General features: G+C 46.2%; 1 protein-coding gene across 5 annotated transcripts in view; it reads left to right on the plus strand.

Moving 5' to 3' along the window:
• Positions 1-24,981, plus strand: part of RAMP1 (receptor activity modifying protein 1) — a 127,138-nt gene that overhangs the window by 36,538 nt on the left and 65,619 nt on the right. For all 5 annotated transcript variants that reach the window (XM_005281811.5, XM_065562219.1, XM_024106569.3 and 2 more), the window contains exon 2: positions 24,042-24,180. In XM_005281811.5, coding sequence (XP_005281868.1) covers positions 24,042-24,180 — 139 coding nt within the window. The remainder of the gene's footprint in view (positions 1-24,041; positions 24,181-24,981) is intronic.

Consider the following 24,981-nt stretch of genomic DNA (forward strand, 5'->3'; position numbering starts at 1 on the left):
TTGCTCATACATCGATGAGGACAAAGGCACCCAGTTATTGTTCATGGAAGGAGACCTAGCTTCATATCTGTTAACCTTTACATAATGAATGGAGTATGTGCATTACAGGGCTGGTCCAGCACCTTTATATCAGGGCCATCCGTTGCTATCTAGCTAGGAAGTGTCCAGGAGTCCAAAATGTCCACCAGTAGGGAAGGATTGGGGGGAGCATCTGTGCTCCCAGATGGCAATCTGTTCTCCATGGTATCTGCCTCTCTTGTACTCTCCTCCTCTTTCAATCGGGGTATCAGATGCAGCTCACTCAATGAAGAACATTTTAATCACTCTGATCCTCATGGTTGGTACACTGAGTGTACCATAGTTCGAAGCATTTAGGAAAGAAAGGGCCCTAACCAGGGGTTATTCCTTCGATGGTAGGAGAATGACTGACTGGCACAGACATATAGTACTGTCTTCCTAGTCTACTATAGTCACAAATGTTTAGACCCGTGGGAGTTTGTCTCCTGCTTCTCTCAAAACTCTCTGAACCCTGTTCCCAAACATAGGAGAGGTGGGTTTTGGTAAGTCCTGATTCACCCACAGGATCAAATCCAGCTCACCTAACTCATGCAAGTCATCTCATGAGCTTCTCTCATGCTGAGTTTTATGTTGGTTCAGTATCTATGCAGGGTAACAATAGTTACCATGGAACTGTGTTTTGCAACATGTTGTAATTTGGCTCCATTATTTCAGGAGTAGAGCAGCATGCCTGGTGCATGCACTATAGGGAGGCAGCTGGGTTTTCAGTAGTAGCTACCGTTCGTGTCTCAGAAAGAGAGGTTTTTCACAGGAGTACCCATGTGGGAGCAATGGTGAGAACAGCAAAGTCCTCTCGGTCATGATGAAAGTATTGCCATATGTGCCCAGTCTTGTTCAGTGCCAGGTATTGGGCAATAACATGAAAGGACTCCATGTTCGTAAACCTAAATGGGTTTTCTAAGAGAACAGTTTTCAGATGTTGCAATTGCAGCTGGAATTCCAGCCATGTACACACAGACTGACTTCCTGGTGCCTTTTCCAAATTCTTCCCTCCTGGAACCAGTGCTCTTCCCTCTGAGTTCCATGCAGGACCAACAGTCCGGCCTTTAAGGAGCTTGCATTATAAGGGCCATAGCACAGAGGTTAGTGAGAGCAACAAGGGGGTGTATGCACTAGTACCAATCTCAGGAGATATAGAGCATGTGGAGGGCTGAGCCAGGCACCGTGCCTGAGGGAGCACTGTGGGGAGTGTGCTCAGTTGTGACTCCTCTACCTTTCAGAGGGGTGGCATGCACTTCTCCCTACACCAGCTTCAGTCTAGTGGAAAGGAGAGGCATGACTCACCCCAGCCTTCTCTTGGCCCCTGCGATGTGTCTAGTGTTGATGGTGGCACAAATACTATCCCCCTCCCCCACTTAGAGTGTAAGGACCAAGTCTGCGTCTCGCCCCCTGTGCGTGCAATCAAGGGCAGAGAGCTTTTGCACCCTCTCCCAGCCTTGTACAGATCTGTATTGTATACAGATCTCTTAATTAAATGTTTTCAACGGCCCATCTTACGGAAACAGCATTTAATGGTATCACTGCATGCTACAATGCTGTGCTCCACTCACTAGGCAGGTAAAAGGGACGAGATCTGGCCTTGCATGATTTGTTATCTGCTGATCGGTGGGAAGTTTGTGAATTATCTGCTTCATTTGTAGCATAACCCCCATCTCAAGTCTGAAGGAGCAGTATCTCCCAGGATATGGTCTGTGAAGGAGAAACCGGCTCTTGACCTCCACTTGCTTCCTGAAATAATGACCTTTGTTCTTGCGGTTGGTCCCTTGAGCCCAGGTTTCTGACTGGAGGCCCTGCTGATGGAAGAGGTGACTTGCTCTCAGAGAGCAAGGGAATGCTTAATGGAGCAATGTGTTCTGAAGATGCAGCATAAATGTTACAGCTCTTTAGTGCACATGCATAATTCAGGATAAGTGTATGTGTCTGCTTGCTGTGGCATGTGGTACGGTTGGAGGGTGGAACAGAAGATCCTGTTTCTGAAAGAGGTTTCAGGAGCTTACAGTGAGTCCTCCCTGCAAAACGCTCTTCAGTGTAAGAGGGGAAAATAGCAACCCCTGTTGCATGTGAAAGTTTAATTTAAATGTCTCGGTTACAGAAATGAAAATCACGCACTCCTCCCTTGCCCACAAATGGAGGAGTTGGTACAAGGTGCCCAGGTACCACTGTGACGGGTAGTCTAGAGAGAGATGTCCTTCACTTCCCCAGTGGGGTCTTTGGGATCCCCATCACCAACTTTCCCCCGAGGTCCTCCATCCTTTTAAGTGAGTAGAACTCCCTGGGGAGCCAGGAAACATTGCTCTGAATCTGGAGGGTCCCGGCTGACTGACCTGAGGCATTTCTTATCTGTCCAAGAGTTGAGCTGTCTACCTTTGCAGCACTCCCGGCCCCTGCAGACCTAGAGGACAAGATCCTGGACTCGGTGATGTTTATGCAGATATAGTTAGCTATTTATCTCAATAATGAGAGCATTCATGATTAGGGGGTGTGTGTGTGCGTGTGTCTGTCTGTCCCCATATATTTAAAAGAAGGGCTCTAATCCATCATGCTCCAGGATATACATTAACTACGAACTGACGAGGTAAGGAAGAAACTTCACCTATTGCTAGATTATTCCATAGTGTCCATTAGAGGGAATTTTTGCACCATCTGCTATTGACCACTCTGAGGGACAGGATACTGGTCTGACCCAGTGCGGCAGCTACTGTTCTGGCCTGAAGATGACATTTCCAATGAGTGCTGACCTCTTGGGCGGGCTTACTCATTACAGAGCGAAAACCAATGTCCTAGTAATGTGTGTTTTCTACCAGCGGGCACCAGAACCGCTCAGTATAAAGAGACTAGGCTGTTGGGTATATTGGACAGGAGGATTGTTTGCACTGATTATGTTCAATCTGCATAGCACACATCTTCCTGCCTTTTCCTAATTGAAATAAGTGAGTGCCCTTATTTCCTTTGGCTTCCTTATTTAAAATCCCAATACCTTCCTGCATCTCATTTGCTGCCTTCATTGATTCATACCGCAACCTCTCACTGTGCTGAGGTTTTCGGAGGACGCTTCAGGAATTAGCCCATGTGAAATAGTGGATGGTCTAATTAATTAAAATGCACTTTTATGCCTTAATATGCAGTTAAGATCAGACTGGAGAGGGAAGTAAGACCTGGCAGCATTCAAAATTCCCACTCCCCTACCAATCGCAGAACCCCTCAGTCGTTTTTTCAGAGGGGAATGCTGTAACCTGTGTGGCTTTTTTTGTTTTTTGATTTAAAGGCAGAAAGGATGGCTGGGGTAACAAAGCAAACAAAAATGGCTTTCTTCTTTGCAAAGTACCGTTTATTTTTCTTATAAAATCACCTGAACCTGGGCCTTTGAGTCCGCATGGGGGAGAGACTCCTGATTTCAGTCTGTGTCTGCCAGTTCATCTGTTTAGGACTTAGAAGCACAGGCATCTGCAGAAAGGAATGTGTAGCCTAGGGGGAGGTCTTTTATTTATGCACCTTGCCGTGTCCTGAGGTCATTCGAGGACCTTCTTGAATCAAAACACTAAGGTCCTGTATTAAGAGAGATGAGGCTGATCTTAAGCTACACTTTATCTTCACACTGAGTCACCCCATCATTTTAGCCTCACAGAAACTAACTAGCTAATCCTGCAATCTGATCTCCGCATGCAGAGCCCTGCAGAAGTCAACAGGCTCCAGGTGGGTGCAGGATTGGGGTCTGAAACCAGGGGCTATGTGTGGAAGCTTGCTGTGAATTGGGGGGGTAGATGGATAGGAGGGGGGGGCAAGGAGATCTGCTGAGATGGGGGAGGGAGGGAGAGCAGCCAGCTCCAGGCTGGGAAGTGGTGCTGGCACTTCCTACCTGCTCCCCAGCTTGATCCTGGGTGCCACAGCAGCTGCTCCAGCCCTTCCGCATCCTGCTTTCATCTCTGCAAGTTTACATGGGGGCAGAGCCTTGGTGATATTTCCATTGTGGAGGTGCTATCCTCCACTACCACTTGGTTCTCCCCTCCCCCCGGCTGAAACTCCTCTGGGAGCCTGTTGTAAATCCTGGAGTGGATTCTTTTGAGGAGATGTCTCCTTCAGTCAGTCCAAAGTTCTGGTTATACTGAGGGGATGGGGTTGGAATTTGTTCCAAGGACACTAGTCCTCCGTGGAGAACTTCTCTTAGACTCGTAGACTTTAAGGTCAGAAGGGACCATCGTGATCATCTAGTCTGATCTCCTGCACGTTGCAGGCCACAGAACCTCACCCACCCCCTTTTGTAGTAGGCCCGTAACCTCTGGCTGAGTTACTGAAATCTTGATTTAAAGACTTCAAGTTACAGAGAATCCGCCATTTACTCTAGTTTAAACCAGCAAGTGACCCATACCCCAGTGCTGCAGAGGAAGAGGAAACCCCCCCAGGGTCCCTGCCAATTTGACCGGAGGAAAATTCCTTCCTGACCACACACATGGAGATCAGTTAGACCATAAGCATGTGGGCAAGACCCACCAGCCAGACACTTGGGAAAGAATTCTCTGTAGTCATTCAGAGCCATCCCCATCCAGTGTCCCATCACCAGTTGCTGGAGATATTTGCTAATAGCAGTCATAGATGGACCATATGCCAGTGTAGGCAATCTTATCATACCGACCCCTCAATAAATGTATCAAGTTCAGTCTTAAAACAAGTTTAGTTTTTTGCCCGGATTACTAATTTGGAAGCCTGTTCCAGCATTTCGACATTGGACCTGAACTTAAATATCTCCTCTCTTTCCCTAGTGTTTATCCCTCTGATGTAGTTATAAACAGCAGCCCTATTTCCCCTCATCCTTCACGAGAAGTAATTTTGACTTGAAAAATAAACTTTCTGGTTTCAAAAATGTCACAACAGAATGTTTTTGACAATTTTGAAACTTTTTCCCAAAATTGAGTCTCTGAAATGTGTCAAAACCAGCTCTAGATCGTGAACAGCTTGTTTAAAAAAAATCAGCATTTTCTCAGCAAAAAAAAAAAAGTTTGTCAGAAAATTCCCAGTCAGCTCTAATAGTGAGAAATTGATATCGCAGATCCAAACCTTGAGCTGTATTTGTTAATGTGGATTGAACATAATTAGGCCATGGTTTTATCTTGGAAGTTTTTTGCCATTGATGTCCAGGAACAGGCCCTGTTTCATATTGGTTTTGTTTCTGTTCCCTGATCGGCTGACTTATAACGGACTCAGGTTTCCAGTGCAGATACTCAGGTTGTAAGTTCAGAACTTGCTTTGTCTAAATGTTTTCTAATTTTCATGTAAAATGCACTATTTCGGTGAGCATTCCTACCTATTCATTAGAATAGCCACAGAAAGCAAAAACAGACTCAACAAAATTCATTACAAATTAGACCTAATAATCAGAGATTTTTGCACTGTTTTTATTAGAAAGATAATAGTTTGAGGTGTATGAAGGAGAGCACAAAAAGCCATCCTTCCCCTCCCCTCCAAGCTTTCTGCTTCAAATATTTTTCCCAGCAGAAGGTGACACTGTAGAGGGTGCAGTGAAAATTGGCAAGACCTGGAATGGGGTATTGTTCCATTTCTTTAAAATGGATTAATTCCATGCACAAGATACTTGCATGTACTTCCCCCCTCCCCTATTACACACGTGCTCTCTCCACTCGTGTTTGATAAGCCCTTTTGCTTCTCTAGCACACCCGCCCCAGCCCTCTAAATACTGAAATAAGTTATTTTAAAGAGAGCTTCAGGCAAAGAGTTCAACACAGTATCTGAAAATCTTTGTATGAGAGTAGGAAATTTGGAAGAGGGGTGATAGAAACTTCATTTAGCAAGCAATTGGTTGGGAGCTATTTCCAGTGGCGTAATGGGTGGTGAATTACTGTGTACTTCTGGGGATATTTTGATCGCATAAATTTTTTTGTCTTGAAACATTTCGAATAAGTACAAAGTTGCTGAACCATTTCTGCATATCACAGAGATGAGAAGCGACAGCTTCCTTCTCATTCTTTATTTGCAAACACAGCACAGATTGGATTCCCAGCTCTTCTGGCTCAACCACATCAAAACAAAATTAAATCTCTCCAAAAACTTGCCGACTGGTGTGTCAGCTCAGTGCAAGAGCGACTTCAGCCTCAAGCTCTGTCTAGTCTTAGGTTGTCGGTCCTTTATCATGTAGCTGTTTGTTAGGCACAAACATGGTCCCCAGAATTAATTCCCTACCCCAGTCTCTTTCGTGTGTGACTGAAAGTTGAGGCTGATACATCTGCTCCCTACTGCATCCCCACAGAGCATCACAGGGCAAATTATGAGCCTGGGGTCACACGAGAACCATCTGGATTTGTAAAAATGTATTTACTGGTGTTTGTAGTTATTTTCTGGAGCGTGGTTGAACGCTTCAGAGGGGAAGCGTGATCCAGTGGTTACAGCACTAGCCTGGGAATTGGGCAACTTCGATTCAGTTCCCTGCTCTGCCACAGACTTCCTGTGTGACCCTGAGCAAGTCACTTAGTCTGTCTGCGTCTCAGTTTCCCACCTGTCCGATGGGGATAACAGCACTGCCCTGCCTCACAAAGATGTTGAGAGGATAAATACATTAATGATATTGAGGTGCTCAGATAATTATGGGGACATATAAGTAATATAAGACTTTTATTTAGCAAGACCTTCTCCAAGTCTCCATTTTCCCTACCTGTTTTCTAGATCTATTTTCACTTGGCATGTAGTGCAATAGGTCAGACTAAGGGACCACTATGATCTTCTAAAGTCTGAGTCTATGAATAGGTATGATGGGATTGGATGCTTCTTTACTTGGCTGAGCTAAGCTGGTCTTCCTTGTAATTATTCTGAGCTTAGCCAGCAAACTCCTGCTCTGCTTGTTAGATTTTCATAGTAGGCTTTGGTGAACCACTTTATCCTGCTTCCAGTATGACCAGACTTCTATCCCGATGTTCTGGTGTACTTCTGCGTCCAGACTTGTGCCTAACCCCAGAAAATGCAGAATGTAAATAGGAAAAACTACTACCTAAGCTCTCTACAAGCCTCCAAAAAGTGGTTTTGAATCGTGGGGCCTGGTTGCATCGGTAATTCATAATCTTCGATTCTAAGATCAGAAGGAACCAGTATGATCATGTAGTCTGACCTCCTGTCCGTAACTCCCCAAAATAATTCCTAGAGCAGATCTTCTAGAAAAACATCCAATTCTGATCTAAAAATTATCAGTTATGGAGAATCCACCACTACTCAGTACATTAATCCAATAGCTAATTACTCTCGCTAGTAAAAATTTACGCCCTGTTTCCAGTCTGAATTTGTCTAGCTTCTACTTCCAGCGATTGGATCATGTTAGACCTTCCTCTGCTAGATTGATTGAGCCCATTACTGAATCTTTGTTCCCCATGTAGGTACTTATAGACTGTAATCAAGTCTAATCCTTTAATCATTCTTGTGATTCTTCTTTGAACTCCCTCCAATTTATCAACACCCTTCTTGAATTGTGGGCACCAGAATGGGATGCAGGATTCCAGCAGTGGTCGCACTAGTGCCAAGTACAAAGGTAAAATAACCTCTCTGCTCCTACTTGAGATTCCCCTGTTTAGGCATCCCAGGATTGCATTAGCTCTTCTGGTCACAGCATCACGGGGAGCTCATGTTCAGCTGATATCCACCCCCCCCCCAAATCTTTTTCAGAATCACTGCTTCCCAGGAGAGAGTCCCCCACCTTGACCTTCATCTTTTACTTCCTCTGAACTGTTCTCCCCCCACCTCTATTTCACAGTTACACAGAGCCAAGAATGATCAAATATTCCTCCTAGTAGAGACTGCAACTACGAGAAATTTGGACACCTCCCCATTTGTGACCTGATCCCTCAGGCTACATCCCCCATTCATGACCACAGCTTACCCCTTTGGCAACTGCTTACACAGAAAAAAATACTGCTCTAACCTTATCTACCTTTTAATAGAGCTGGTTAGGAAATATTATCTTTTTCCCCCGGCGAAACATTTTGACCCCCCAAAAAAATATCTTTTTTACTTTGAAATTTTTCTGGTTTTTGCCAAAAATATGGAGAATCTTTTTGGTTTTGGGGTGGTTGTTTGTTACTCTGCCTCAGAACACTGGTCATGGACCCATAATGCTAGGTACGAACACATGACAAAGAGATGATCTCTGCCCCAAGGACCTGACCATCGAAGTATAAGGCAACCAAAACCCTGAACATATTTGACATAAAAGCAATTGTTCATGCAAACTCCCCCCCCCCCATTTTGTAGAAAAGCCGCATTTTGGCCAAAAAGCATTTTGGGTGACGGTTTTTGACCAGTTCAGATCTTTAGCTTTTTAATGCAGTTTAGCAGCTAGAGCCATGGAAAGGACCTGGTATCATCTGACCAGCAAGGACTCCACACGTCCCTAGAGTGCTGTGTCTCCTAACATTTGCTAGCCCACTCCTCTCTGCTGCAAAGGTGGATAGTCCCGCTAGCCTGGGACTTGAGACCCTGATTTAATTCCCTGCTCTGCCACAAGCTTCCTGTGGGACTTTGGGCAAGTCACTTAATCTCTTTGTGCCTCAGTTCCCAGTCTGTACAATGCACTGCCCTGCCCTACAGGGGGATTGTGAGGACAAACACATTGAAGGTTGTGACGTGCTCCGATATGAGGGCAATGGAAGCAATATAAGAGCTGCAGATAGCGAGGACAGGTGAAGTACACTGATCCTGCCATCGGATTCAGCAAAGCCCTTCCAGGAAGAAGGGAAGGTTAGAAACCCGTGCTCTCGTCCACATGGGCCAGCCTTGTGGCTTCAGGCTCAAGTGTTTGCTTCTGAGAATACAATCAATAGCTTTGAGCCATCGACTGTCTGAACAACATGTATTAAATGAATTCTGTTTATTACAAACATCCTTTTGGCCTAATTCTTTTGAATGGGCTGTGCTGGAGGTTAAAGCTGGCTGAGGGCACGGCGCAAGTGGAAATGCACTTAATATCTCACAGGTGGGCTAGCTCTGCTAATGAGGTGTTTACAGACTGTTCCAAAAGCAAAAGGCATCTCACTGTTCCTTCAGATCCTTTAGAACGAATTTCCTCCAGAAACCATTCTGTCCTAGCCTGACACCCCTAACTCTCCCCCCCCCCTTGGTCCAGGACTATTATCCTGGGTCTTGTTTTGTCTCAGCTGGAATTGTACACCACTAAGGGGCTCTCTACTGTTGTACTCTTTGTATCTGTCTTTTTGGGTGGGGGGTTGGGTTGGACGGTCATGGTGGTCTCCCATCTGACCTTGGAGTCTTCGAGTCCCGCGGTTCATCACCTTTCTTTGTGGGCCTTGGGGAGGATGGGATTGCTTGCATTGGCCTTAACACGCGCATAACACTTGTTGCTCTGTACTACGATAATGACTAATCTAATCCCATGCTTCAAGGCTTCAGCCAGTTGTCTGCAGGGGTCAGGAAGGAAAATTTTCCCTGATGCATATTTGTAAACAGGGTTTTTTTTTCTGCTTTCCTCTGAAACATCAGAGGCTGGCCACAACCAGAGATGAGATAGCAATTGGGGCGGGCCCGTGTTCTCAGGTAGGTCAGAAAATTCTGTCTTACATGCCTGGCTGGTGTATCTTGCTCACATGCTCGCAGTCTAAGATTTGGGGTCAGGAAAGAAATCTCTCCCTCCCCGCCCACCCCCAGTCAGATTGGCTGGACTATGGGAGTTTTTTGCCTTCCTCTGCACAGGTCACTTGCTGGTTTGAACTAGAATAAATGGCAGATTCTCTGTAACTTGAAGTCTTTCAATCAAGATTTCAGTAACTCAGCCAGAGGTTACAGGCCTACTACAAAAGGGGATGGGTGAGGTTCTCACCTTCCTCGGCAGCTCATAGACATAGTTCTAGGAGGAAACTCTTTTTGGCTTTGGAAAGATGTTGCACCAAGAGTCAAGATGTTCCAAATCCCGCTCAAAGTTGAACGCTGCATTGCTGTAGCCGCGTAGCTTGCTCCTGAAAACGACATACTACGTGTAACACATCTAGCAAAGCGCAGCTTCCTAGAAGTGGGTTGTGCCAGCAGATGTACCTTCCCATATGTTTGGGGTGATGACAAAGAAATGTTGTTTATTGGGAAAGCAAATGGATTCCCCGTCCCTAACTCTTTTCCTCCCCATCCCTGTGCATGCCTGCACCCCTGGGACTTGGGATATGTGCCAAGTGAAGGGGAAATGTTTGTGGGAGCCACCATTAAAATATTGGCAACACAGCACAGATGGGCTGAATTACACTGGCTCTGGTTTCTGGGAACCAAGCAAGTTCAAAGTTGCACAGCTTTGGGTTAAGCTCTGTGGCGTGTGTCCACAAATGAGACTTCCTGTCTCAGAGAACCCCCGAGCTCACTGCCCCGAACCTGCAGCCACCCCAGACAGAGAGGATCTGCTGCCCAAGTATCTGCAGAACCAGTGTGGCACGGGCAGTGTCCAGAGGTCTAATGACGGGACAAGAACGGTATGAGCTTAAAACAAGCCACTGAAACTGTTAAATACCAGCCTGAGAGAGCTCAGCGTGATGCTCGAGACCCTGTTCTCTCAACAATGGCATCAGCTTCAGCTCAGTCTCCGTTCCTGTTCAGTTAGTGAAGTCTAAAATTCTTGTCCCCTGTCAGTAAAATACACATTCTGTTCAGCTCCCTAGGCCCCCCTCAGGGACTGGCTGGCTGTGAGTCTGATAAACATGAGGGAACATGTTATGGGTTTGCCCTATACACAGAGAAATTAGATAAAAACCTACATATTCTCGCTGGAAGCCTGCTCCATAACACTACTTTATTTCTTAGAATTCAAAATGAACACACAAGAACTCCGAAATAGAGAGAGACAAAGCAGGCTGCTTTCTAAAACAGAGAGGGGCAACTCTCCCTACCTTACTCTAGGCTAGCTGTTGGCAGACTAATCTCACGCTTCCCTATGGAGCCCCCTAGCCTGTAAGCAGGACCAGGAAAACCCCTGAGAATTTAAAGTGATGACCGTTTTTAATACACCACAGAACACACTATAAAAAGGTTGGAAGCATCTGAGCACATTATTGGTGCTTAACCATTACAATAAAAAAATAAACACTGGCGAGGCCTTTTTATGCTCATTGGATTAGTACTGGAAAGAGAGAGATGCTTTTTAAAGTATTTGACTGGGATGTGCCTTGTGGAGTAGCGTGTGCCTTTTGTTCCCAAACTGTGGCCTATGAACCTCTGGGGGTTGGCAGAGCCCTTTCTGGTTGGCCACAGAGGGTCAATTGGTCAGATGACTTGAGCCTGGCCCTCCACTTTCTTTCCAGTTGCTTCTACATCTCTTCAGTCTGCTCCTTGCAAAGAAATCTCTAGAAGTCTGTAAAAACAGCTGGAAAAGCAGAAGTCAGCCGGGTTGCTTCTGCTAGTGGGTGATGCTATGCAAGGGGAAAGAGGAACTGGAACAACCACTGGCATTTGGGATGTCAGCCACCAATGAGAGAATGACTGTCCATAAAAACAGGGGGGAGAGGAATAAGGCAGCCTGTCCCAGAAAGACAGACGCACCGTGGCAATGGAGCATGTATGGGGGAGAGGAGGACAAGTGGACCAGATGGCTGGGAAGCATGTGGAGGGAAATAGGAAGGCCGAATGGAACAGATAAAATGAAGAGCAAAACACTTATCACATTAGCCAGCTAAAGAGACCTTGCATTCTTTCCCGACATCACTTCCCCAGCTGAGCAGTTGCCACTGCCACTGATGTTTTACAATCAATGAATGGAAGGGGAAGTGTCCACCAGACAGCTGTGACCCCCTGCCCTAAAACGAATCAGTGAGGGTCTCAATAGCAGAAATAGTATTTATTTTTCCAAATTATTATAATGGTTTGCCGTCAAGGCTGGCTTCTCACGGGTATGTGTGTGTGACTTGTTTGCCCTCTCCTTGTAATCGTCAATACTCTAAGCCCTTTAGTATGTTCTACATGATTACATCAATCCGGGACAATCAAGGCAGCCTGAAACGACTGGAAAGCTTTGTCCGCAATCAGACTCTAAACATAAACGGTCGGGATGTACAGCACTGAACAGAAAACGAGGGCTCTTACAGTACCTCTTAATCTGCGATCAGTATTTCTCGCTGCAGCGGGAGAGGTATCAAATCAAAAATCACATACATCCTGATATTGAGAAGGGCAGCCCAAATGTATAAAGTTGTACATACCTCTAGACATGTCCTCTTTAAGCTGCTGGGGCAAATGCATCGTGCAGGTGATACGTTCGCCTGCTTCCAGGAGTCTAATCTCAGCCAACATCGCATACCAGACTTTCTGTCCTGAATCTGTTGTTCTGACAGCCGCCCGTTGTACGGTATGAGGTTGGGAGATGAACAAAGCTTTGAAAATGCAGTTGCAGGGGACAATACAGGGATTCTACCTGGACTAGCTTACTGTGTAAGCCCCGCGCATCACAGGATGGTTAAGGAACCTAAATAATACTAGCCTAAGTGAGTGAAGTGATGTGCAAGACCCCGTTCTCCCAACAAGGACAGTAGGATGGCAAAAAAAAAAGGTCTTAAAACAAGCACATGCCGTTTCCTGGTGGCCAGTGACAGCACAGACACAGGAGGATCTCGGATTGAACTAGATAAGTGACTCCGTACCAGATGGGAAAAGGAGATGCTGTTGTAAGCACCTGAGTTTGCAGTTCCACCCTGAGGAGCCTAGCCTGTGGAGATAAGGTTTAGCCTGTGGAGATAAGGTTTAGCTGGTTCATAATGCACACAGTGGCCAAGGGCAAAGAGAAGTTCAGAATCCAGGTAGCTAAACTTTCCTCTGGTTTGGGGGAACCAAACTGGGAATGCTCGCCTGGCTCGAGGCTGCATCTCTGTGGCTGAGAGTGATTTCCGAGTGCGTACAGTCTAGGGTGACCAGATAGCAAGTGTGGAAAAATCGGGACGGGGGTGGGGGTAATTGGCGACTATATTAAAAAAAAAAGCCCCAAATATCAGGACTGTCCCTATAAAATCGGGACATCTGGTCACCGTAGTACAGTCATTCGGAAAGCTTAACACGGGAAAGGAAGCCAGTGGGGTTTCTTTGGGGTGACGGAGAGCAACAGGTATTTATTCTTGATTTGTAGAGAGATCCCCGATGTTGATTATACTCCGGCTTGATCGAGAACAACTTGCTAGGGCAACCAGCACCACGTCGACAGGGATGTTTGCTTAGAGCTTGATCCAGTGTGAGATGAAGTCAGTGGAAAGGCTCAGTGGGCTGTGTCTCAGTCCCTTAACTGAGATGGACGCCTGGGGACTGTTTCCTGTGTGGCTGAGAGGTGCACCAGGAAGTAGATTCACAGCTCATCACCCAGTTAAAGGAGGGCAAGACACGAAAATCCCCAGTGCTGCTGATCGGGCCTTTTCTATATGGGAAAGTTGCACAGGTTTAACCAAAGGTCTAAATTTACATCCATTTAGTTAAACTGGTGACAGCCCCTGGACAGCGCTCTTATTGCGGTTTAAGAATGGCTTTTTTGGTTTGTTCTAGTTGACTTAGGTACACGCTTAAGCTAAACCACAGTCAGCCTCTTGGGTACTGAAATAAGTGTGTCTACACAGGGACTTGCAGCACTTTAACTAAATCAGTTTAAAACCAGTTTAAAGTAAACCACTGAAACTTTCTTGTGTAGACAAGGCTTGAGTGCTGCTTGAGACAATGGTATAGCGCATATGCTTGGCTCTAACTTCTGCTTTGGTTCTTTCTGCAGACTGCGTTTCTGGTAGCCAAGACAATCTGAGTCCTATACGCAGTTGTCTAACCATGTAAATTCACCTTCAACAATGGCAGAGATGTTTCAGATCTCCCAGAGTCAGCCAAGGAGAGACAGAGCATGGTAGGGTCTCCATTCCAAGCCAACATGGCATGGGAGGCTCTGTGAGATTCAAGCTGTCTTCCTGGCCTTGTTTTGAAAGGGACCAGTCCTTTCAGTCCTCCGCTGAGAAACAAAGTGCAAAGGGCTGTGATGACTTCAAGCCAACGAATGGCTGTTTATCAAGGTGGAAATTAAAGGGAGAGAGCACCTGATCCCGTGCCCAGAGAAGTTGGTGAACGGATTCCTGTTGGATCAGGTCCGTAGTGAGAAGGAGGATGTTGATTTAATGCCACCCATACCTGGCTAGCTGCTATACGGATCTGCTGCTTGTCGGTTACGTGCCGGATAGCATTGTTCATGGGCCCAGGCTGAAGGACACACCTTTCTCTGCTGGAAAAAAGTAATGGTCTACATGCTATGCTCTGCAACTCAGTCAGGGACCGAGGAAAAAGAGCTGCTGCTTCTGAGAGGCGGTCCTGGACCGAAGCCTCACTCTTGAACCACCTGGAAATTTGGGGTGCAGGTCCCAAATCTGAATGTAGACATGAATTCTGCAAAGGTGCTTCCATCTTTCTAATGGGCCAAACCGAAGTTGGCTCTAGACATCCCCAAATTATTGAGCGGTTTAAAAATCTGGCTTTGTATTTTGTGGCATAAGCTCATCTCTGCTTTTCATGGCAAAAAATCAGCTGTCTGTGTTGTTCTGCCCTGAGATATCTGACCGTCCCCCGGGGAGCACGCTAAGGACCTGAGTTTCATGCATGGAGCACCCACCCACTGATCTCATTGGACACCGCGGGAGTTGCAGCTGTTGAGCAGCTTTGAAATTCAGACTTCATCTTTCTGGAAGAGCTGCAGGTTTGGGGCAGTCACCTTGCCGTGCTCCGAGCCAGGAAACCTGATTTGTGGACTCCTCCCACAAAGCTTAAGCCAAAGGTGTGCAGCTTTGATCTTGCTTTGGTTCCTAGCAAACACAGCCAGCGTCGTTCAGCCCGGCAGTGACCTGCTGCCAAAGGGCTCCTGCAACCATTTCACCTTTGCTTGTGGCACGACCGCCAGCTATGGGGAGCCATCGCCCCGGCAAAGCAGCTCGTATTGGCCTCAACTCAGCAAAGCACTTAGACACAGCTGTCATGGAGTCCCTGGGCGATGCTCTGGAACTGCTCCTTGCAAAGCCAGGCAGGACTCTGGTGAAGCCTCCTCTCTGTGAGCAGACTGTCTTCAGGGCAAGAAGCTCACACGGCTTCCACCTTCCTGGGTCTGACCTTGGAGCATTCAGCATATGCCCCTCCGTGCACTTCCCACAGTGACTCCGCCCAGGCGGGGTCCTGGGGAAGTCAGAGGGCCCTGCACCCCAACTTCGCAGTCAGACGTGACTCTTAGCCAGCCAGTAAAACAGAGGTTTATTAGATGACAGGAACACAGTCTAAAACAGAGCTTATGGTTACAGAGAACAGGACCCCTCAGCCGGGTCCATTTTGGGCGGCAGTGAGCCAGACACCAACATCTGCACTTCAGTCCTCATCCCCCAGCTAGTTCCAAACTAACTCACTCACCCTCCAACCCCTCCTCCTCTGGGCTTTGTTCCTTTCCCAGGCCAGGAGGTCACCTGATCTTTGTTCTCCAACACCTTTAGCTATCTCCTTCGGGGGGGGGGGGGGGGGCTGCCATTAGTTGCCAGGAGATAGTGTCGGCCATTTATGTGCACTGGCCCTTTGCTCTGCAACAATCTCACCCCCTAGAGACTTAAGAAATGCATAGGGGAAACTGAGGCACCCACACAGTATTCAGAGGAAACATTTAAGAACAGTCCCACTTTGTCACATCAGCCTTCATTTTTTACTTCAGTGGGGCTTAAGCACCTGCTTAGGCATTGTGCTGAATAGGGGCTATGAAGCAGCATGTGGCTGGAAAGTTGCCCTTTGTTCCTGACTGCTGTTTCGTAATGTCGACAGTGCAGCGCAGTGTTCAACTGGTGTAATTTGAAAAGGGGGCTGGGGATGAATTTCATGTAAATGTTTTTAAATCCAGACTGGATGTCTTGCCAAAAGAGATGCTCTAACTCACTCAAAGGGTACAGGCTTGATTCAGGAATCACTCAGTGAGGTTTTACAGCCCATGTTATGCAGGAGGTCAGGCAAGATCCCACCAGGTCCTTCTGGCTTTAAAATCTATGAACACTTACAATAATTCTGAGCTTGGTTAAACCCTCATTTGGTTTTCCTGGACGAATGACTACTGCTTCCCGTAATTCCTTTGTTTTCTGCTCGTCCTACTTATCTTTATTCTTGTTCTCCCCCCATCCTCAATCTTGTAGGAGCCCTACCTGAAGATCAGGGCCATTGGATCAGATAGAACAAAAGGATTATAAAGCTAAGTTCCCCGTATTAATCAGTAGTGAAATAGGATGGATAACACTATTTCGTCTCAGATGTCTCTCTGACAAAGAAAGTGATGCAGAGGATCTGCACTTGATGATGTGAGGAAACTGTACAAAATCTGGTGGCTTGACACATGGGGCCCACGGGTTAAAAGATCAGAAACAAAGGGTAGGAATAAACGGTCAGTTTTCAGAATAGAGAGAGGTAAATAGTGGTGTCCCCAGGGGTCTGTACTGGGACCAGTCGTATTCAACAGATTAATAAATGATCTGGAAAAAGGTGTAAACAGTGAGGTGGCAAAATTTGCAGATGATACAAAACTACTAAACATAGTTAAGTCCAAAGCAGACTGTGAAGAGTTACAAAGGGATCTCACAAAATTGGGTGACTGGGCAACAAAATGGCAGATGACATTCAATGTTGATAAATGCAAAGCAATGCACATTGGAAAACATAATCCCAACTATTCATATACAATGATGGGGTCTAAATTAGCTATTACCACTCAAGAAAGAGATTTTTGAAAATGCCTGGTGCTTGCATTACTTGCTAATCTGCAGAAGCAGCAGGACAAATCCATCTTTAAAATAATCATTATATTTAGTAATAAATGCATCAGTGTGTTAGGGTTACCAAAACAAGCTCCAACAATAAGCATGTGGGATGTAGCAATAGTTGAGAATTACAACTTAGCTGCAGCTAAAGTCAGATCCTTGGCGAGAGGGAGGAAGATGGTCTAGAATAGACCATATTCTAAAGACCATATAATAAAATCTGCTAGCCTGGTCAATGCGTCTGCAAAGCCCTCAGAGATCCTGAGATGCGGGGCACTGCATGAGAACAAAGTTGTTATTAGTCACAAGCTTGAGAGTGTAATGGGGGAGGATTTTTTTCTCCGAAGTGCATTCTTATTTCTTCTACTTCCAACAGCTGAATTCTTTGCCCTGTGAATTGATTTGCTTCTAATTATATTTTTTAAAAACCTCTTAGCCAAAAATGTGGGCTCTCTCCCCTGTTGAATACAATATGTGTATTCTGTAGATACCTGCATACGACGTGCAGCTGCCCCCTGTTGATTTTGTTTCTGGCTCTCACTCTTTCACCGCTCCGCTGCTTGCTGACTTTCCCTCCTCCTTTTTTTTTTAAGTTTCTATCATTCTTCCTTTCCCCACCTTTTCCCCAAAGCAGTTGGCTTTAGAGTGTACACCCTCGGGAAAACCACCAGGTGGCCACTCCCATCAGTCTGCAGTAATCCATGCGAATCCGTCATGAAATATTTCGTTGTCCCTAATGATTTGTCTGTCCGCTTTGACGCAGTTTACCTTTCTCTCTGGCTTTTCCTACGACAGACATTTATGGTTTTCTTTGGTTACTGCTGATCTCTTTTCCTTGGCCTCATGGTCTATGTTTAGTTTACGTCTACTTCCTTTCTAATCTTGTTCTATTGCTCTCATGATACCCTTCCTTCATTTTTAAGTTGATTTCTCTTCCTTAATGTCTTGCATGTCTCTCACTTGTATTTTTGCTTCTTTCCAATTTCTCCTTCAGTTTGGTTGCTTGTCTCACTATTTTTTTTAACTTCCTTGTTCTGCTCCTCTTCTCACAGTACTGTGCTCTGCTCTGCTCGCCTCGATCTCACTACTTTTCTCCCCATCTTGTTTCTTTTCTCTTTCCCTTCTCTTCCATCTAGCCTGGAGCTGTGTTTGTGTTTTTGTTTGTTTGTTCTTTTTGTACTTCTGGCTGGCTGCATTGGAAATGCTGCAGGAGTTGAGGGTAAGATACTAAGTTGACAATTGTGATGCTGCCTTTCTTGATGGAAAGGCCAAATCCATGTTTGCTACCAAATCCTTGCTCTTGGTTGGCAAAGCGGGAGTGGAGTTTCCTTACGCATTTCTATGGTAAGATGATTTCACAGTTAAGCAGCCGCTTTGTGGTTGCACATAGTAAATATATTATTGTGCTTCGTGAAAGTGAACAAGAAGTTGTTTGAATGCTCCCAGCCCAGCAGCAGTGTGAATGGCTGCCCTGTTTGCACCAAATTGACAGCCCCAGGGGCTGTTTTGATTCGAAAATGGATGGTTCACCCGCAGCTGCTGGGAGTGAACACGGAGCAGTGCAGTGCCTTGCCTGGCGGGGCTGTAGGAGTTAGTGTACTTAGACGTGCAGTTCCAAACTGTGACAGAATTATATTCTGCGCAGCCACCCTGAAAATGGCGTTGCACTTCCCATGATGTGCCTCTCCCCATTCAGGCTGAGGAATGGAGATCTCAGCAGAATGTCTCTCACAGAGAAGCCATAGCACCCCAGTGAAGATTTAAAAAGGTCAGCAACAGGTGTCTAAAGCTATGCTGACCTGGCTTACCCGTGACTGTGCATTTACTTCTTCTTCAGTGGGGTTAATCCTGCTTTCCTCATGCCTGAGCTCCCGGCCTTTCCCTCCACTGAATTGTATCACTCCACATCCTCTTTCCTCTTTGTTTGGTCACCCAGCACCTCTGGCTACATCCTCAGTCCTGGTGTGCATTGTATTACAGTTCTCTGCATCTTTCCTTCTGTCTGATACTACCCTCCACAGACCTGTGTCGATTTATGCTAACTATCTGCTACTGAATAACCGATATCTGTGGGCTGATTTCATGTGCCCGTGCTGTCTGGGCTGGAACACTGTTGGAACGGTTAGACGCAGCAGTTGACAAGTTCTTCCACAGCTCAGATCAAGCTGGGTGGTTTTGAGGGAAAGAAATTTGTTATCAATTAGTAAATCATTTCTGAGCATGCTCAGTGTCAGGGTGTCTGGAGTTGCTCACAACTGGGAGTACCAAGCTCAGGGCAGACCGTGAAGAAGCAGGGCACAAACCCCAAACTGGTTGTGTGTTCTGTACTTAGATTTCACCAACCAACCATCAAGTGTGAACTCCTCAAGCACTAGAACAGCCTTGCCATGGAGTGCAGACAGTCCCCTTGGTCACTCTGGTCTATCTAGCCACCCAGACAAGCTTGTCTTTGTGGTAGATGGTCCCTTACATCAAAGATCACAGCAATATTCAGGTTACTCCCAGTCTCAAAGGACCAGTCACTTACCCCAGGTCAGCTGCACTCAAGATCTCGCACTAAAGATAATGCTTGTAGCCAATCTTATAATAAGATCTAAAAATTTATTAACTAAGAACAGAAATGAGTTATTTACAAGATTAATGTGAGCACACACACACACACACACACGCGCGCACACACACACACACACACACACACACGAGTTATGCGCTATATGTCCTTTAGAGCTAAGCTAGGCCGAGCACTTGGAGACTCTTGCTTATACTTAGAGATCTTTGCCCCGCAGAGTTCAAGCAGCATAGAGATCCTTCTTATCAGGGATTTTATTCCCTCCCCCAAAGTTCAAGAGGATGGGATAAGTCCACCTGCTTGTCCCCTCTTCGTGAGTGTGGAGGAAGTGCAGGACATGACCCGTCTTGTGGAAAACTAGTATTTCATCCTTGGCAATGCTTCTCTTATGACTGGGGGGGTTTGCAATTTCAGAGCAAACACTTAAATATGACCTTATGACATTGGATCCAGATATTGTAAGTAGGGACCTACCAAATTCATGGCCATGAAAAATGTGTCACAGACTGCACAATCTGGTCTCCCCCCATGAAATCTGGTCTTTTGTGTGCTTTTACCCTATACTATACAGATGTCACGGGGGAGACCAGTGTTCTCAATTGGGGGTACTGGCCCAAAAGGGAGTTGCAGGGCGGTCACAGGGTTATTTTAAGGGGGTCGCAGTATTGCCACCCTTACTTCTGTGCTGCCTTCCATGCGAGGCAGCTGGAGAGCGGCAGCTGTTAGCCGGGCACCCAGCTCTGAAGGCAGCGCCCCGCCAGCAGCAGCGCAGAAGTAAGGATGGCCTGGTACGGTATTGCCACTCTTACTTCTGCGCTGCTGCTGACAGCGGCTCTGCCTTCAGAGCTGGGCTCCCGGCCAGCAGCCGCTGCTCTCCGGCTGCTCAGCTCTGAAGGCAGCCCTGCTGCCAGCAGCAGTGCAGATGTAAGGGTAGCAGTACTGCAACCCCCCCTATAATAGCCTTGCAACCCCCAACTCCTTTTTGGGTTGGGACCCCAACAATCACAACACCCTGACATTTCACATTTAAATAGCTGAAATCATTTACATTTAAAATTTTTTAAATCCTATGACGGTGAAATTGACCAAAATGGACCCTGAATTTAGTAGAGCCCTAATTATAAGTGAGATTAATGCAGGCAGCAGCTCAAAAGCATTTCATAAAGTCTAAACACTAGACACATTTTTATAAACCTAATAAATACCTATTTTAACTCTACGAACACACAGGTGAGCCAGACTGGTTTCCAGCTATGCATCTGTCAGTGATCAATGTGGCCTAGGGCCTTGGCATGAGCTGGCATATGATCTGCCAGCGTCACGCTCAGATGGCCTGTATTAAGTTTTTTCACAGAGTCTGAGCCCTCTCCCCTGTGTAATATTACTACACATTTTCTCGTCCCAACCTCCCAGGCCTGGTCGGTGCACTGTTATACTTGTTTAATTAAAGGGATGATTTTTATACTGATTTAGTTACACCAGTACAGCTGTGTGTGTGGACAATCTCTTTAATCTATTTAAGCCTGGCTTCTATCAGTTTAGCTTGCACCAAGCAGCATCCCCTCTCACCTTTCCACCCCGCAAAAAAGGCTTTTTTAATGTCAGGGACAGGAGCCAACTGTACATAGATCTTGCAAAAATTGCAGAGTGAGACCTGAAAATTGCCACTTACTCTGCCCTTGCTAAATTTGTATTTTTAACCACATGCTTAGTCTCTATCCTTTTTTCTATTGGAAAAATACCAGCACCAGTGTTTGGAGACATACTACAGCCCCTCTTCCAGGCCAGACAGCAGCAGAAGCAAAGGCAGGAACTCCCAATGTGCTTATCCACCCGCCTCGGGAGCTATGACCTTTGCCCTCTCCTTCACCCCATTCATCTCACTGAAGTATGAAACTTTATTGATGCTGGTTAAGGTTCCTGACCTAGTGCCTGAGTGAGAGCTACAGGATTAGATCCTATCTCTTCCTCCCCTCCTCCCCCTTTTTTAAACAGAAAACAGGACATTTAAAAGCGTCATACGTTTGTTAAAGGTGACCTGCAGAGGAGGAAAGAATAGTTGTCTTCCTTTTTGTCCTTGGTTATTTATGATTTATACAGAAGACATTATTTTTAATAAACAACTAAATCAGTAAAAAGAACAGGAGTACTTGTGGCACCTTAGAGACTAACAAATTTATTTGAGCATAAGCTTTTGTGGGCTACATCCCACTTCACCGGATGCATCCGCTGTAGCCCACGAAAGCTTATGCTCTAATAAATTTGTTAGTCTCTAAGGTGCCACAAGTACTCCTGTTCTTTTTGCGAATACAGACTAACACGGCTGCTACTCTGAAACTAAATCAGTGGTTTTAAACCTGAATCACAAACTTCTCTGCGGTCTTCAGCAAAACAGGAGAAGGACCAGACTTTGGTCACCAATGGCTGTAACTGGGGCAAATCTAGAGAAGGCCTAAGATGTAATAAAGCAGACTCATTTGGAAATTCTAGTGTCCCAGTCAAATCAGGTGAATACAGCTTCCATCTACTCCATGGCAGGCGTTGTATCCTCCCGTTGCGGTTAAGGTTCCCATTGTGATTCTCGGGAACACCAACTGGCGACTTAACCGAGCCTGGTTTCATCGTTCGCACACGTGTTCTCCACCACGTACTGAAGAATTGGACATAAGCATCCCATTGCTAGGACAACACTCTCCCCTTAAGCTTAAGCTTGTGCTGAAGCTGTTCCTAAAACTGTACGTACTTAAGAATTTGGTCCAGGTCTTTTGAATAATATAAAAAAGATTGGGTCTTGTGACTGATGATCATAAATAAAACCCTTGGCTGCTAGAGACTGTGGTGTGTTGCTGTAGGGTTGCTGGTTTGGGCTGAGTCATTGTAGTGCTGGGTTCCAGGTGGTCAGTGCTCGTTTGTCCTGGAAATAAAGCCTTTGTTCTGGACTTTGCAGTCATGTATAGGAGGACATGATCAGATCTGATATCTGCAAACCTTAACCCTGGTGAGTTTACTCTCCGTTAGCTGACATGGATGTAACTTGCCCAATCTGCACTGACTGGAAGTCATGATTTGCATCATGTCATTTCACTCCGTTCACAATCGTGTTCAACTTTATAAATAAATATATGGAGATATACTTATCTCATAGAGCTGGAAGGGACCCCGAAAGGTCATCAAGTCCAGCCCCCTGCCTTCACTAGCAGGACCAAGTACTGATTTTGCTCTAGATCTCTAAGTGGCCCCCTCAAGGATTGAACTCACAACCCTGGGTTTAGCAGGCCAGTGCTCAAACCACTGAGCTATCTCCTACAGCGATCCTGTAGCATAGGCCAGGCCCCCGAGTGTGTCAGCACACCACGTTCAACTCACCCTCCCATCATGTGCCGACTAACAAAGGGTGACCTGTTTTGGAAGCTAGAACCAAGCCTCTCTGGCTCCTGCCACAAACCATGAGCCTGGTGTCTCCATCCAAATACTGAGACAGGCTCCCCCCCGCCATAAATGTCATGGAAAAGCAACACGTTCACGTTGATTCAAGGGACTACTCTTTATGCGGTATCTGAGCGATTTATAGAACTCCCTACTGCGTGCTCTTCTGTAGACAAACAGCTTGGTAAGGTTCTAAACAAGATGAGACCTACTGGTGTGAATTATTCTAGCATCTGCTGCCGTTATTATAAAGTAGGTCGGATAAAAATCGCAAGGGCTATCAATCCTCATGTGTCAGTATAAATTCATCCCTGGATGGACTCAGGAAGAAACGTAACCACTGCAGTATACGATTGCACTATTAGATGCTTCATGGGAGATATTTAGACCTTTCTTTGAATAGCCCAGTGCTAGAAAAAGCCTTTTGGACTAGATAAAATGTACTGGTCTCTTTCTAGGTCAACTTCTATGTTCTTCCCATATTCTTCCGAGGCCTTGGGGGCTGTTTCTATATCTGGGCTCCCTTGTGGGGACCACATGGCCACTAAGCTTCTGTGTCCGGCTCGAGAGCTGCTAAAGGACAATAATTAGTTAACATGTGCATATACGTGGAATCCTGTCGTCCAGATTCTAGCTCCTCCTCTGGAACTGTTGTGCCTGGAGAGGAGAGCCGAGTTCAGGCCGCGGTAGAGCAGCATTTGCCATTCTTTTGTAATGAGGATTGCGTGGGAGGTCGGAGGGGCCATTTCTGAGGCTGCAGCTTTGTGCAGGGGATCTGGTATGGAAGGATTCTGCTGAGAACAGGGATGCTAATGATGCTCCAGTTACATGGACGCAGAGCCGAGGGGAGGCTTCCTGACATATTAGTCAGCTGGCTTATGTCAGTGGAATCATAATTGCTATTGTCGGAAGAATGAAGGGAGTTGGCCGGCAAACTCTGTGAGGAAGGGCAGGACTTACCCAGCCTTACTGCCAAACAGGGGGTGGTTTGTAGCCCAGAGAAGGGAGAAAAGGCCAGATCCTCAAAGGTATTTAGGTGCCTAACTCCCCTAACCCTTGGGAGTTAGGTACCTAAACACCTTTGAGGATCTGAGCCGGGTGCTCTAAGAGGGGTGGGGAAGGAAAGATTTTGATGACAATATTTTCAGTGCCAATAAATCAGACCATTAAAGCCAACCCAACCTTGTTCATTTTCTCTCTTTCAGCCCATCACTTTATCGTGGTCACCGCGTGCCATGAAGCCGACTATGGCCAGTTGATCGAGGATTACTGCCTAAGCCAGTTTAAATTTGACATGGAAATGATAGGGCAGAAGCTGTGGTGTGACTGGGATGAGACAGTAGGGTGAGTGTCTTGTTGCTATTGTCTCCAGCCCTTTCTGATTTAACAAAGCAGGGTGTCCTGGCCAGAGACCTGGTGACCGGCGAAAGAACTGCCAGCCTGCCTCAGCTACCCACAGGGTCTTGTTTTCAAGCTATCTAGCTTAGGGTTTAGTACCAGTGCCTATCACCATAGTGTCTGGGCGCCACGCATCCGAGGGAAGCTGATCACACCATTGTCCAGTGTGACCAGTGCAGTGTTTATCAACTGCACTAGGGAAGATCATGTGGTCATTACAGTGCAGCTTTGAGCAAACTGATGTAGCATAATCATATTACACGTCATTCCGAACAACAAGAGGCAGCAGTGGGCTGTTATGCTCACAAATTGTATTACACACTGCTCTGCAACTTGTTTCAGTTTCACTTCAGCGCATTAAATATTGGAGCCTATTTTCCCATGATTGCTAGAGAGAAATATCTTGCATACTTTTTCTGAGTGTAGTTCTGTTCTTACTCTGCTGCCTATCACTGAGTAACTTCCAGGAATAAGTGTATCAACGGTTATGTCTGGCTGGCTGGCTGGCTCTCCTTTCTGCCAGTAGGGAATAGGCCTGAAGATGTTGATTTATTTTTAAATAGAATAAGATGGATGGTGTCTGGAGTGTTGTTGTAGCGGGGTGGTTACCCCGCTCCTGCCAGGAAGGGCTTAAAACAGCCCTGGCAGAGGGCTGCAGCTCTAAAAGCTGGGCTGGTTGGGGAAGTAGCCACAGCTGGGCCATGCCCCAATCAGGCCACAGCTGGCCTGTATAAAAAGGCTGGGAGC

This window comes from Chrysemys picta, chromosome 11 (assembly GCF_011386835.1).
Source record: "Chrysemys picta bellii isolate R12L10 chromosome 11, ASM1138683v2, whole genome shotgun sequence".
Lineage (NCBI taxonomy): Eukaryota > Metazoa > Chordata > Testudines > Emydidae > Chrysemys > Chrysemys picta.